A 16,387-nucleotide genomic window follows, 5' to 3' on the forward strand; every position below is an offset into this window, starting at 1 on the left:
CTCCGTCCTCTTCGACCCTAATTTAACGTCTGGAAACTATTTCTGTCTTATCACTGGAAAAAAAATCATTTTTACTTGAACTACTCAACCCTTACTCCAAGTCCCATTAAATGCCAGTAACAACAGACTCTTCTGTCTCCAGTTTCTGTGTCCGATAATCGGAGCAGTCCCCAAATTCCGGCCACTGAAGTACTGCCAATAATCATATTCAAGTCAAACAGACTTGATGTAGCTCTCACAGAGAAGACTGTAGATTATTTAGATAAAAAGACTGATTTGGGATTTTTTTTTCCTTGAGCGCCATTAAAAAATCCATCCATGGTTTCAAGCAGACATCTGGCAAAAACCTGCAATGATCAGAACTCAGAACTCACATAAGTAACAATGATTTTAGTGCACTGAACATAGATGAACTGACCCTTTAAAACTGTGTATCCATAGACTGAGTATAAAGAAGGAAGTAGCCACTGTAATGTCAGCCAATAACATTGTAATCGCTGGTTTCTGAAGCATTTTGGCCATTATCATTTCAGCTTTTTGAAACCAGATGACACAAGTGAAAACACACGACAAAGAAACAGAAGGACATTCCATACTCAAGGTCTCAGGGTCACTAATAAGGACCATAATTTATAAAATGAACATCATGTTTTATTACATTGGACTTGAAACTAGTGATTGAGCCCATAAACTCAACAGAAAAGAGTTTACTAAAGTAATCACGAGTCAGTTGCCAAGAATTTTATCCAATCTGTCTTGTTCTTGAGCGACCGCCCCCTGCTGGCCTTTACAAGAGATTCCCATTTAAGGCCCATCTGCACTGGTTTTACTGTTTAGACCTCTATTACTAATACTCTGATACTCACTGTTTGTGAGCATATCATTTATACTAATAACCATCACAGATTTTGCCATACTCGTTTATATTACTTATAATGTTGTCCCACCACAATCTGTTAGCTCTGGTATTCCTCAGGGTTTCATCTCAGGTCTCGACTGATTCCTTTTAGATGATCAAACTGCTCTAATAGATATCTGTGCCGTATAAATAATCTATGATACTAATCATATAGTGTTTCCTCAGCTGACCAAGGAAATAAATACTTCTTGGTGATGTGATGCAATAAACTAAGCATAACTTAAAAACAAGAAGCTTATAAAGGCAGTACCATAAAATCAGCTGCAGTTAAAACTAATTGTTTATAATATGTTTCACGCACGATCTGATATCCTCGTGTTGGTGTTGTTCCCAGATCATCATACTAAAGGTTGTTCCAGGATCAACATTGCAAGTGACCAATCAGAATGTTGTGATGTCATACTTTTGCGACTTCGGGAAAAACCGGCGTAAAACAAAAAACTGTACTTAAGCTGCGAGAAACCGCCTTTGTCCGCCGATCAACGGACCCTGACCCTGACCCTAACCCTTTAATAAACGCTAAGCAGAATTGATATTGTCCTTGCAACATTGGAATTTCATAAATGCACAAATGGGTTGGTGCGCAAAAGAATAACGTCACAATAATGTGATTGGTCACTTGCAATGTTGAACCTGGAACAACATTTTCATGATGATCTGGGAACAACACCAATACGACGATATCAGATCATCCATGTTTGCACAGTCTTTTAAAAAAATTATTCACAACACACATTCTCGCCCGGTGATGTTTGCAGACGGCTCATCTGTTAGGGGTTCAAAATTGGAAACAACAGTCACACGACGAGTCTTAAAAATGGAAGATGTTGATGGGAGCAATATTTCAATAGATATCAGTGTACAGAGTCTTCATCTTTAATGCTCATGCATTCATTTGCCCATAAGACAGTTTCTGTTTTTGGAGAACATCATCTGAGTCATAGTATTTTATTTTATTCTATTGTATTTTATTGCATTCCAGTGTTTTCTAATTTCTGCTACATAACTTTGCACTTTTGCTGTAACAAAACAAATTTCCCACCTGTGGGACTAATAAAGGTCATCTTATCTTATCTTATCTTATCTTATCTCATCTTATCTCATCTCATCTTATCTCATCTTATCTCATCTCATCTCATCTCATCTTATCTCATCTCTCTCATCTCATCTCATCTCATCTCATCTTATCTCATCTCTCTCATCTCATCTCATCTCATCTCATCTCATCTCATCTCATCTCATCTCATCTCATCTTATCTTATCTTATCTTATTTTGACATTTGGAAAAGCTTCAGATTTGAGATTAACTTTGCATAAGAATACAGTTGCAGCACACTAGGCGGAGTTTGTTCAGCCCAAATGGGAGTGATGGATGATATTCATACGTCAATATTACTCTGGATGGGAGGTTAAACTAAACGAAGCTGTAAGCCTGTCTGAGGTTTAATAGTATGATCGCATTTTTAATCCCAGGTTGAAACTCCATTTTCTCTGTCCTAGGATGGCTTAAGTTGATGAAGTGTATTATGTCATAATCAGTCATTCACACGCTGATAGTAGAATACCTCCAGAGGCCAGGCCTTTCTGGTGTTGTAGGAGTCAAACTGTCAAACAATAATTATTAAATATTATGATACTGTACTGTTGAAAACTATTGTAATCGTGGAGCCGTGTTCTGATAACCTGCCTATTAAAGGACAGATGTAGTCATATCCAGCTTGTCTGACTTCACTGTGAACTGAATGAATATAATATAACACCCCAGGTGCAGTGTGTGTCTGTGTGTTCATAAGTAAATGTGCACAATAGTAGGATGTAGCTGGGTTGAAACCTTCCGCTGTTGTCTGCTAAAGGCATTCCTCCCCGTTTCCCCCCCTCACACGTACACACAAACACACATCAGTCTCTAGAAAGCACTCTCCCAGAGATGTTGATATCTGTAAGGAAATGCTGTGAGGGAAAGGGGAAGATTCTGGCAATTTTTTTTCTTCTTAACCCTAAACTATAATTCTGTCGCTCTTCCAGAGCCACCAGCTGCCTGCCTAATAACATTCAGTGAAGCTGCTCGGTGACCTAAAGTGTGAGGTGATATATGTGTGCAGCTGTGCTTTATCTCCTGTCACTGTTTGGGCTTTCATCTCGACAGCAACAGTGAGACGTGTAATGGATGGAAACTGTGGGAAAACACTGTCTCTATGTACATAATATATTAATGTATAACCCCTGTGTGCCGGTGTAGGTTCCCCGTGTGGAGCTGACCCTCTCTGAGCTCCAAGAAATGGCCACAAGACAACAACAACAAATAGAGGCCCAGCAACAGATGTTGCTCGCCAAGGTAAAACACTCACTCATACTGTACACGCACACACAGCTGCTGGATGGATCGCCTGTCAGTTAATGTAAGGTTAGCTACATTAGAGTCTGTCTGAAAAGGTCGGCTTTGAGGCCCCTGGAGCCTCAGATGAATGTGTGTGCGCATCACATCGCATGCATCTTTTTTTTGTGTGTGTGTGTGATTGAGTTCAGGGTTTGAGGAACGACGTGGGAGATTGGCTCTGGAGGAGAGGTGTCGTTTTCAGACGTAGGCTGGGGAGAATTGAGTTAAGAGTTTTTCCGAGGCTGCAGTTTCTTACATGCACCACACAGGAGATAGTCTGGTTCAGAAATACTCAGCGAGGTTTACCTGAGGGAGCTGCCTGGGTGGAGCGTGCATGACATGACAGCTGCTCTCCAGACTATTACCAGCGCTCTTCTCACATCAGCACAAATCGATGAAAACTCGCACAGTTGAAGGTCACAGTAAGTTTGTGCTGGGGAGTTTGCACGTTAACCCCTTAAGCCCAAGGTGACATGGGTCAAAATATTGCTACGCCCAGATTAAGGTATTTCGTTGTTGTGTTTTTTCAAGTACATATATACCCAGTCAGTTGTAGATGTGCACATGTTGTTGATGTTGAAGGGAGACGGTTCGAGCAGATCTGAGAGACTGGACAGTGTGGGTCTTTATAGTGCGTCTGTTTTGTCATGAAAGAGTTTCTGTTTTAGAAGAACATAATTTGGGTCGTTTGAACATTTGGAAAGCCTTCACATGGGAGCTGAACTTAAAAATAGGAACGCAACTACAGCACCACAGGCTCAGTTTGTTCTAGCTCATTTCAGAGTTGGAACTGTAAAAGCAAGTTTTGTTTTTCCTTGCAGCCGGCTTTGTTGCAGAAGACTGAGCTGTCAAGTTGACAACATTGTGATTAAACTACATGATACTTTTCTTGTAATGGAGAATTTGTAGCTAGGCTGACCATAAAAAAGAAGTTAGACTTGTAGAAATGTTGTTTGGTGGACCTGAGATTTTGGTCCATATTGATGTGCAACACGTTCTCACTCCCAAAGCGTAACGTTTTACGCTAGGTGACAAATCGTCAACATATTACGTTTTCGGCTACCCACCACGTTCCTAAATGACGACCTCGGAAAAATGAGGAAATGTGAGAACCGTATGGACTCAATCTACACATGTTCGCTCTTTTTCTTCAAATCACTTAGAAACAGGCTATTTAACATCATTAAAGTCCTGGTTAAGATCAGGGAAAAGGTTATGGTTAGGGCTAGGGATAAGGTTAGGTTTAGGGCTGGAATACAGGGCTGGAACGTCTATCACCGCGGGAGCGTCATTGCACTGGATTTCGGCCATAACCCGCCGCGTACCATAAGAACGCCGAAGGTCTCCTTTTGCGTTCCTCAGGAACGCCCCGGGACGTGACAAAACGTTGGCATGTTACGCCTCGGGAGTGAGAACGGGCTCTGATGTGATAGCCTCACACAGTCGCTGCAGATTTATCGGCTGAACAACCATGACGCAAATCCCCATTCCACTTCATCCCAAGCATGCTGTAGTGGACTAAAAGTGAACTCATTGTCATGTAAAATAAACTAATAGGAGATTAATTGGAGTGTGAGATAAGTACACTGTGGTCACAGAGGTATGGACATGGTCAGCAACAATGCTCAAGTAGGCTGTGCTATTTAAACAATACTCGGTTGGTGCTACCGGGCCAAATGTGTGCCAGGAAAATATCTCCTGCACTATTAAACCACCAACACAAGCATGAAGCATCGATACAAGGCAGCATAGACCCATGCTTTCATGTTCTTCTCTCCCCCCCTCTGGGCGACGCCTCTGCTGCATTTCCTGCAGGACTGAGAGGAGGAGAGCCACCTTTGTCCCCAAAGCCACTCTGCTTTTTAACACCAGCAGATAAGACCATTTCCCACACCAGAAACTTAAACTACTCTACACTCTTTTCATACTACTGACACTTTATTTACTTTTAGTCACTTACAGTTATTTATTCACCTTTCAGTCACTTTAATTTAAAAACTGTGTCATTTTAAAACTGTATATTCTGTGTATTTATTGTCTCACTCTTATCGCTTGTTCTTATTGTCCTTCTCGTCAACGTTATGCTGCTCTGTTGTAAGTTAATTGCCCCTTGGGGATAAACAAATACTGCCTGGATTCAGAACAGAGGTCTTTACCAAAGAAAGGGGTAAAGACGCTTCTTTTTTGATGTGGTGTGAACTCGACTTTTTCTCACTTTTGACTCTTTTGGCTGATGTTTAGAAAGCTTCAGGGCTGCAGCACATGTGAGAATATATCTGGAGACACAGATCATGGTCATTCAGCCCCATCCCCAGATTCAGGAAGTGGCCCTCTGAGTTAGCAGGAAATTAGTTCAGCAGGGACCTACAGCTGCTGGGAAGTTTACCCAGTATTGTACTCCAGGAAGGAGTCAGGAAAGTGAGCCAAACGGCATTCATTTGGTAAAGTTTTCGATAAAATGCATCAACCACAAACTTTTATTTGGCCATTTTGAGTTTTTCAAGACTGCTGTGGAAGTGATTTTTTTTGCCTGTCAGTTTAATGCTGATATCCAGCTTTTTTTTTTTAAAGCAGCAGTTTAACTGCTTCTGTAATTTGACAGCTATTAAGTGTTTCCTTCCAGCTTGCTCAAGCATTTCCTTGCTGGATGAAAAAAATTCCCAGGCGCTGATGTAGAAACATTTTCTGTCTTCTCAACATTAATATAGCGAAACGTAGATTGATGACTTCCTGGAAAATAAAAAGTCGAAAACATAAAAACTTTTATTCCTGCACTACGTCTGTAAGTAAACACCCTCCTGTTATGTAATGTGTTAGCAGGGCGGCTTCCTGCCAACATGCCCTTTTTTCCTCCCCTTTGTGTGTGTATGTGGCAGAGAGACACACACAAACGCATGCACACACACACAGGTCAGCCGTACTATGTACCTGCAAAATACAGAGTGAGTGGTGTAAACTGCTTCACTCAGCATCACACATCACAGCCTTTCTCTGTCTCCTCACTGTAGTTTATTGTGTGTGTCAGATACATAGATACACACAAGCTTAAATGAAAATCAATAGCAGCTGATGGTCTTCGGAGTTGGATGTGATGATCGGGTGAAATAAACTGCATGCATGGCAGTTATTATAGTATTATGCTGTTGACTAAGGATGTGCACGGCCAGATGATTAAGTGTTCCTGCCCTCACTATTCAGCACTGAAAACACTTCTCATTTAAATTAATAATTTATATTTTATGAATGCATAAGACCAGCTGACTGTTAGGTCTAACACATGGGCATCCAACATGTGGGCCACGGACCAGTACCTGCACACCAAATGGCCCAGTTTATCCCACTAGATTTCTTTGCAGTTTGTGGAAACTGTACTTAAGTCGTTAAGTACTCCAATTCACTGTTGCTCCTGGTAAAGTGATGCCAGCCTTTAATTAATTCCTCATTAATGAGGAATCTGACATTCTGTTCTTTGGTAAAATATTAGACGAGTGGGGTAACTGGTGTCTCCAAGTTTGACTTACAGTTTCAGCTTTATTAAGATCTTAAGGCTCAAGTAAAAGTTGAGGTTGAGATCGATGACGGCTGTGTGAAGCTGCAGATGTGATGGTCCAGAAAATGCATGTTTTATGTAGAGTAAAGATAAACACTTAAACACTGCAATAAGCTGCTGGTGCTAGTGCTGCTGATATATATAATCTGGTAGAGCAGGGCGATATGACCAAAAATATTTATCACGATATACATTTAAAAATTTGCGATAATGATATAACTGACGATATAATTGACACTAGACAAAATACTTTACAACTCCACAACTTTATTAGTGCAAAAAACCCCATCAATGTATTTTCACTTAAACAAGCAGCTGTTTTTTTATGTGCATTAAAGCTATATAAAAATGTAGAAGTGCAAATTCCTCACTGACAGTTTAACCAAAAGGCATTTCCAGTGGAAACTGGCCGACATGTCCTCAGCATAACCATGTGTAATATCCACAAAACTTAAAAAGAGGTTATACACACACAATACGGTAATATTATGTTGAAGCACAGTACGTTTCACTCCGCGAGGCTCCGCCTACGATGCCGTAATGATCTGACAATCCATCAAGTTGTGCGGCTTTGTAGCTTAGCAAAGTCGTACTGAAACATCTGACAGATTTTCGAGCGCCGTGTACATAAAATCGTTTCGAGGTCAGTAAACACAACCAGAATTCATACATAAGGCACACGGGATTATAAGGGGCACTGTCGATTTTCAGAAAAATCAAAGGATTGATTTTAAGTGTGCCGTATTTTCCAAACAACACGGTAATAACGACAGCCCGCTAGCATGCGCTAATAAAATAGTTCTTTGTTGTGTATCTAACGGACGAAAGCTAAACCAGTTCTACACCACTGAAGTTGCAGCATTTTTACAAACCAATTCTGGTTCATCTGTTTCATTCAACAATCCGCTTTCGCTCTTCTCATTCTGCGTTGCAGCCTTGTGCGTATGTAAACATAGGCACTGCGCATGCGCGTTTTACCCACATTCTATCGCGATATTTCATTTTCCTATCGTTGCCCAAAATTACACTGGTATTACCGTGAACGGTATGATATAGCCAGCGTTGGGAAGGTTACTTTTAAAATGTATTCCATTACAGAATTCAGAATACATGCCCCAAAATGTATTCTGTAACGTATTCTGTTACGTTACTCAATGAGAGTAACGTATTCTGAATACTTTGGATTACTTAATATATTATCATGCTGTTTACAACTACGTGAATGTACTATTGCTGTGATTTATTACTGTTACTGAAGGTCCGCGGCGCCAAACCGTAGTAAAGGGACCTCTGGCTAATACGGTGGGTTCTGTGTCGGGCTCGTAGCCGAAAACTAGCTTTACTTTGTTGTCTGGGTCAACTTTGCTTGCGACAGACAGAGAGAGGCGTTGAAAGGCTGCTCCAACAGAACTTATTGTTTTTGGAGGAAAACACGAACACGGTGTACAGTCGAGTCTTAATAGCTTACTTACAACTGGGCTCGTCAGGCTCTCTTCTTGGCTGCAGTGGTTATTATTATATTTACATGCTTCCAGCTCCCGTTTCTGCTCGATGACAGCTCGTACTTTTCCTTTTTCTCCCTCCCTCGCTCACAGACACATAACGTGTATGGCAGTCCATTCTCCCTGCAGCACGGACTACACTGCCTATGATGCTACATTCTTTAGAGCTATACTGGTAGCATTCTGCTTATTAGCTTAGCACAACAACAACAAAAAGGCCTCTCTCACCCAGGAAACACGCAGAGAGAGAGAGAGCGTCACCCTGTAACCATAGCAACCGTAACGCTGCCGCCTGGAACAACAGAACGTAGCTGTCAAACAAAACCCAAACAGTCCTGACTCGCCACAATATGAAACAGGGAAGTACCGCCGTGTAATCCATTTATTTCAACAAAGTAACTGTATTCTAAATACCACCTTTTTAAACGGTAACTGTAACCGAATACAGTTACTCGTATTTTGTATTTTAAATACGTAACGGCGGTACATGTATTCCGTTACTCCCCAACACTGGATATAGCCCAGCCCTATAATCGGGTATTATGTGTGTACAACAGGGTGCATGGTATGAAAACACTCATCTATTTCAGCAGCATTTGAAATAAGATTTTATTTATGAAAAATAAGATTAACATGCAGGTGTGCAAAATGAGAGGGAACGATGTGAAAACACATGCATGTGTTCTCAAAGCACCAAAAACCAGGAAATATTATCTTTCCATTAATCTTCTTAACCACTCAACCAATTCAGGGGTGCAGCGGGGGGGTGGGGCCTATTTCATCTGTCACAGGGCGAAACGCTGGGCACTCCCTGGAAAGGTCACAGAGGAAATCAAATTCACGAGCACCGTGAAATAATTCTATTATCGGTGCATAAACATAAATGTGATTTGTTTTTCACTGAGAACTCATGAAATTTTTCAATGACAGCTTGACAAATAATGAGCCAGACAGCAAACTGGCCAATCAGTCGACAGCACCGGCCTGAATTCATTAGAGACCCAAAATATTTGTGTCAGAGGCTCTTTTAAAACCATTTGAAACATAGTTTTCATTTATATAGTCATTTAGTTGGATTTAACAGGCAGTGCTGAAAACGTAACTGAATAACACCAACACGTTTATCAAATTTGAATTCTGCTGATTGAAGCGCTGCAACAAATCCCACGGTTGCTCCTCTGTTTGTGTAGGATCCTCCTCAGTCAGTGAGCTGATTTATAAAACAGGCTTTCAGGATATCAAAGTGAAAAAGGGCTCAACCTCGCTGAGTTTAGTTGGTATACCAGATAATCTTATTTTTATAACATAAAAATAGCACTTTTTAGTTTTTTTCTGGCTGGGTTTGCAAAACATGATTTAGTTTCTTTAAAACTGAAAATGCCATGCCACTTTTCAAATGAAATAAATGAAAGTCTGGACTCTACTTTCACTGTACTTTTGTTTCCTGCAGGAACAGAGACTGAGGTATCTTCAGCAAGGAGGCAGATCCAACCAGGGACAGTCACAGGTGCGATCCACACCTCTGTTAGTCTCCTTTGAGTCTATACAGCACAAGGACACCCTATTTAAAGTTAAACTCCATGCTTTACTCACAATTGTGTGAGCAATATATTCATCAAACTAATAAAGTTTAAAATACAATAATCTGCATACTGCTTCCTTTATGTGGTTTGTCTGTCGGAGGGCTGATTACTGCTGTCTGCAAGTCTTTTCCAAGTAAAGCAAATACCTGCGCTTTCATTGGATAACCTTCAGAATTCATTTCATTTCATTTCTTCAAATTAAACACATTGTAGCCATTTATTCCTGAAACTGAGACGGCACATAATCAACTAAAACGTGTATTTTTCTGCATCTTGGGTCACAGTTTAGTTAAATTACAGAGCAGGTATCCTTTCAGTATACATAAATGACTGGAACTGCCACCACCTGAGTGTATGGGGAGTTTTTAACCACTTTAAACACTGACTTCTCTTTTTCAGTCTGAAGCTGAGAAGCTGCAGCGGCTCAAAGAGCGAGTGGAGACTCAGGAAGCGAAGCTGAAGAAGATCCGAGCCATGAGAGGCCAAGTCGACTACAGCAAGCTGATCAACGGAAACCTCTGTAAGCCTAAACACCGTAACACTGTAGAGTTGGTGACTGTGGATTACAGGCCCTGAAGTGAACGACTGCATATTAAAAGACCGAGAATTTAACCTCATAAAGCCTTCATGCTGCAGCGTGAGGGATTTTTTTGACCATTTACTCAGTCACTTACAGTGTGCTCGGTGTTTATATGTATTTCTGTAGAATCTGAGCACTAAAATATTAATAACTACAGCGATGTAATTTCAATCTGACTTCCTGCTCTCTGTGTGCAGCTGCAGAGATTGACCATGTGAGCAGCCTGTTTCAGGAGAAGCAGGCGGAGCTGCAGACTGCGGTGATCAGAGTCGACCAGGTACGAAAATCTATTTGGTTTCTATAAACTCTGAAGCAGATTTGATTTGATAAGATATATGTGCATATATATGTATTTAATTTTGGTCTAACAGTTGACTCAGCAGCTGGAGGATTTGAGGAGAGGACGCCTGCAGCTACACTCTGGTGCACCAGGTCAGGGGGCACCCACGGGACCCCAGGGTGCAGGCACTGGTCATAAAGGATCGCCTCTTTCAGGCCCTGCAGCTCTGGAGCTGAGGAAACTTTACCAGGAGCTGCAGGTAAACTATACCCCGAGCAAACACTTGGCCTTTGCCAAGCAGTCTTTACGGCTAATTGAAAAGATGTGCAGTAAATGTTTATGTCTCAATCTGGTTGGAAAAAGAAAGGACACCTGTTCTTCCTCATTATCTACCAACACCTCCGCTGCACCACCAAACCATCTAAGCATGTGGGAACAATATGTTTTTGAAGCTCATGCAAACAAGCAATGCCATAAACACTGTAAATGCCATGAGGTTATACTAGTTTGTAGGGGTGGGGGAAAAATCGATACCGTGTAGCATCGTGATATTTTGTTTGCTAATAATGTATCGATACAGGGACAGCAGAAATCGATATTTTGTTACAAAAAAGGTTTTTGTGCTCTGACTTCAGAGCATGTTGATCCTTTTTCTGAGCAAGAATCCTGACATTCCTTCACTGTCCAAATGTGTTTAACTTTTTTATGGCAGCAATAAACATGACAGTTTACTTATTTTAATTTAAGACATGTTTTATTTTAATTAAGTTCAAAACTTTTTTATTTAATGTAAAATTATATTTTGTTTTAATTTACTTTCAAATTCTTCAGTTGCTGAAGGGGCTGCATAGTTTTCATAAACTGCATAGTTCAGAATAGCTATAACTGTACCAGATGGTTGATTCAGTTAAGTTGGACTAGACTGTAATACAAACCGTTCAGTTTGTCAACAATAAAACTGAAATGAGAGAAAGACTGAGTGTGAGACTTTGATATTAGAGAAAATGAATATTGATAAAGTTTACCTTTATGTACAGAATCTGAATATCGCAAAATATTTTTAAAAAATTGCAATAATATCGTATCGTGGGATGTGTGGTGATTCCCACCTCTACTAGTTTGGTACCTACAGTGGATGTCATGTGGCTGTCTGATCACAGCTATTTTAAAACCAATCAAAAACATAATAAAGATGTTGCAGAAAAAAAGATGTTTAATGCGACCTTCTCCTGCCTGCTTTTGGTGTCAAAAATCATAAATGTGAGTAAAACTTTTTTTTTCAGGCTCGTAACCGGCACAATCTGGAGCAGAGCAGCAAGTTGGCCCAGAATAAGGAGCTGCTGAACAAGAGGAACGCCCAGGTGACCGTGATGGATCAACGCATCGGTGACCTGAGAGAACGCCTGCATAAGAAGAGAGCAGAGGTGCAGTGTGCAAAAAAAAAGAAGTCTGGTCTGTTTTCTTTATCGTGTTATATGAGTCTCATTCTGGGTGTCTGTGTGTGTCCACTTCAGTTAAGTCGTATGAATGGAGGCACTCTGTCCTCCCCTCAAAGCTCTTCCCACCCCGGTGCTGGAGTTTCGGGTCGAGTGGCAGCTGTCTGCCCCTACATCCAGGTTCCATCCGAGGGGAGACAAGAGCCAGGGTACCCGCTCCCAGCTGACCCACCGCCCAAACCCACCCCTCTCAGCCACATTCGCTCCCTCTCAGGTTGGTGGATGTTTTGTGTTTTTCCCCATTTTAAGTCTCTGTGCTTTACCAGACTTGGTTTGTCTTTATCGCTGTCTGACCTCTAACTTCTTCTTCTTCCATTTCTTTCTCCTGTCCTGTTTTTTCCCTCGTCCCCTTCTCTGTCGGTGTCGGTGTTCTCTCCACTGTTCAATGATTTAATGTGGTGGTTCTGTGATTGCTGTTTTGTAATGTGTTGTGGTGCTGGTGTGGCTCTCGCTGTTGTTTTCGTCATTCCGATGGTGGTGATGTTTACGTCTGTGCTGTTGTTTGGTGGGTGTTGCTGTCTCGTGGTTGGTGTTGTCTGTGGTGGTGGGTGTGGCCTTACAGAGGAAGAGAGGAGTGCCATCAGGAAGCCTCCCGGCCAATGGAAAGAGTCAGATTTAGACATCGTCCTGTCAGAGCCCACTGAGCGGTGGGAGGGGCCTCTGTCCCCTCAGGGGGGCGACAGTAACAGTGAGTCCAGGAGAAACCACTAAACAAACTTACTCACCGCTGGGTTTATTGGTGATCGCACGATACTAGCAGCACCTTCAGCCTTAACTCCTCATTTTTACACAAAAAACAAGTTGCTCAGTTGCCAAACGTCATCTTACACAAATCCACGTGTAAAGTATCAAAACAGGGTATGGGATGGTAGTGAAAATTAGAAGTTTATAGGTTATAATATTATTTCAACATAGCACCACATGTTTATGTGAAAAAGAAGGGGATGACCACTCGAAAGATTCACTTAATAGATTTTTTGAGCGGACGTTTAAACATTCGGTTATCTAGAAACTACTTTTTTAGGATGAATATTTGGTGGTATGGCTCCGTAAATATGGCCTCTAAGGAGGTCAGGGTGCAGCTCTTGAGAGTAAGTGGAGACACGCAGCTTGAGTTAACATAGAAAGTTAATGTCAGACGTGTGACAGCAGATTTGGAGCCTTGTAGAAAACACAGTTTTGCAGGTAGGGGACTGAGATTTTGTGTACAGCTCCTCATACACAAGGCACATAACATTCGTGAAATTGGTTCAAATCAGGTCAGAGGTTTCAAATTAAAGCTTGAATATGTGGGAAATAAATCTAGGTATGACACTATTTTATATTTTATATATATATGTATATATATATATATATATTTTTTTTTTTTTTTTTTTTTTTTTTTTTTTATTCATTTATTTATTTATTTTTTTTAGAAAGATCCAGTGATGGTGCTCATTCAGAGCAAGAAGTTATTTTTCTGTCCAAGAATAAGTGTGTGTGTGTGAAAAACATGTTCGTGAGCAGTTATTATAGACTTTATTCCTGCTAATTAGTGCAAGTTAATTAGGAGGTTAGTCCAGCAGACTGCATAGCGATCACTGTCATTTTCAGATAATGGATTTTAAAAAGATTCCAGTATGTTCCAAAATGCCTCAGATGTAGTTGAGCGGTTCAGTTTAAGGAATTGAGTTTACTAAAAGTTGACCTCCGTTATTGTCATGAAGGGGAAATTTAATACAGAGAGCTTAAAATTTCTGTGTATGTGCTTCTAAATGTGTTCATATCTGCTGTAAACTTGAACGTTTTAACACGGGAGTTTATAGGGACTGACTCACTTTTGGAGCCAGCTGCAAAGACCCAAAATAGAAAAGGGCATTCACAGCACACATTTTCTTAATCTGACTCCCAGAGTGGATGCATTCAAACCGAGCACGCTCGTGTTTAAACCGCTATGCAGACCAGATGGTAAAGAGACAAAACATAATTGAATCAGCTGCTCAAAGGACCCTAAATTGTAAAGGTCGAGTGTACAAGGGTGCAGACATGCCATCTGATAGCCAACAGCTGCTCAGGGTTAAGAAGCACAGCTTCAGAAAATAAACCAAAGTCTGGTTTTAGACTTGGTTTATTTATAACGACATCTCTTCCTACACAGTGTGGAAAAACACAATTTAAACTGCTGATATCTATTTTTTTCACCTACACTGAAGTAAAATAAAGAGTCTTCAACCAGCTTTGTTTTAACACCCATTGTGTTCTTCAATCCCAAAGCAAATGCCACAGTTCTATTAATGTCGCTGCTTATGTAATGCGGAAAATTCGTAGTTGTAAATCAAATCAACAGTCTACAGGGGCCATTGCACATGAATGAGAGAAAGCCTGAATTGTAGCTATCTATAGTACGCGTGATGAGTGTGTGAGGGAGTCGGATAACAAGAGGTTTTAGGTGAGAGGGTGATGTCATCGAGGAGATTAAGCCCAGAAAAAAAAGCGAAGCAAGGAATCATTTATTTGTTTAAAATATCGTAAACAAAACTGGCTCATATTTGCTAGAAAGTGCTGAAACGATGGATATTTATTACACTACTTTTTATAATAATTTTATATTTGGATCTAAAGCTTTCTGTTGTGCATCCTGATGGTTGGGTGAAAGATGTCGGATCTGTTTCTGATGAACTTCTCGTTACGTGAGGCCATTTGTAAGCAGTTCTTGTAGTGTGACTGTATATGAAAGGTGGCTGTTGAGTCTGGCTCTGAAAAGTTTTAAAACTGCATTTTTATTCATGGCCATCAGGGCGCGACTCCTCCAGCTGTAAATAGAAGTCAGATTATATAAAAGTCTGTGAGAAAATGATCATGATCCTCTCTTATTTATGACCTCAATAATTGTGTTTAAAAAATCGATTTTCTCCGATTCAAATCGATTTTAGTTTGGAAAAATGCAATATCGATTCATTCAATCCTGAATTGATTTTTGAATATAAATGTATTTTGCGAGAAATGCCAGCATCTCATGTTAAAGCTCACAAAACTACAACCAGCAGAACTATTAACCCTTTAAAGCCGGTCAGAGCAGGCACGCTCTGTTTTGTGTAACTATTTTAAAATCCCGGAAGCACTGCAACCACGTGAGCTAGCGCAATAATTTTTTTTGCATATGAAACCAGAGGAGTTGTACTTACATCTTATGCCATCAGCTTGTCCTCGGTCACAGTTTCCTTCCACATATAGCTTTGCAAAAACTGCATAAAAAGCACTTGCAGCAACAAAAACATAATATTCCAGAAACACGTTTTACCGGGCCTCATGAGCCTATACTGGTGTTTTTAAAAGTTATCTTGACTTTATGACTTTCTGTGTCATTTCTGGGATGCTTAGGACTCATATTGCACTGCTGGAAATAGTTTATTTTGATGCATATGCTGCTTTTTTGCAAATTTGCACTATAATATTTATTTTTGTTTTTCCTGCAGTATATAAAAATTGGTGTATTTCAAAAATAAAACTATGAAGACACTCAAAATAAACTATTTTGTGCAACTTTTATGTATTTACAGTTTTGAGGGATAAGCCTCTTAAATTTCTCTAACTAGAAATATATGTTAAAAAAACAAAAACGATTTTCAATTTTTTTTGTAGTTTATTGCACTTTTTTGCAATTTATGTAATTACTATGCACTTAATGCAGACATATTATTAAAATTTGGGCTATAATGGTTGTATTGATGTATATCAACTTGAAATGCTCCCAAAAATGGCTCCACAGCATGTAAAAATATAATATAAGCTCTGGTGGACTTGGTTCTATGGTAGGTCTTAAAGGGTTAAAGAGCAGGTAAACGGATTCCGCAAAAAGATGTAAACACAAAGTGTGGATCGTTCACCTGATGGCACGTCCACGGACACGCTGTCGGGGCTCAAAGCTGACATCTCACAGATTCCGAAACTGCAGGTTTGGTCTCTCTCCAACCAAAATTCACTGAACCAGCAGCAAAAGAAGATCAAAATTACGCTTCATGTATAAAAAACATTGTCTTGAATTCTCTCTTACTTTTTCAGTTTCGTCTGTTTTTAATACGAAATGATTTTATCTTGTAAAACATGTTCGCATTTAAAGA

At 40.3% G+C, this 16,387-nt stretch overlaps 1 protein-coding gene across 5 annotated transcripts in view; it reads left to right on the forward strand.

Moving 5' to 3' along the window:
* Positions 1-16,387, forward strand: part of LOC102791661 (apoptosis-stimulating of p53 protein 1-like) — a 66,181-nt gene that overhangs the window by 36,607 nt on the left and 13,187 nt on the right. For 3 of the 5 annotated variants that reach the window (XM_087832783.1, XM_087832780.1, XM_087832785.1), the window contains 8 exons: positions 3,159-3,254; positions 9,799-9,855; positions 10,331-10,451; positions 10,709-10,788; positions 10,883-11,050; positions 12,075-12,215; positions 12,306-12,501; positions 12,850-12,975. In XM_087832783.1, coding sequence (XP_087688909.1) covers positions 3,159-3,254; positions 9,799-9,855; positions 10,331-10,451; positions 10,709-10,788; positions 10,883-11,050; positions 12,075-12,215; positions 12,306-12,501; positions 12,850-12,975 — 985 coding nt within the window. Of the gene's footprint in view, positions 1-3,158; positions 3,255-9,798; positions 9,856-10,327; positions 10,452-10,708; positions 10,789-10,882; positions 11,051-12,074; positions 12,216-12,305; positions 12,502-12,849; positions 12,976-16,387 lie in introns of all 5 variants that reach the window. The other 2 variants (XM_087832781.1, XM_087832784.1) reach the window with 2 other exon arrangements.

The sequence above is a fragment of the Neolamprologus brichardi genome, chromosome 19 (genome assembly GCF_056152115.1).
Source record: "Neolamprologus brichardi isolate AB-2024 chromosome 19, ASM5615211v1, whole genome shotgun sequence".
Classification (NCBI taxonomy): Eukaryota; Metazoa; Chordata; class Actinopteri; order Cichliformes; family Cichlidae; genus Neolamprologus; species Neolamprologus brichardi.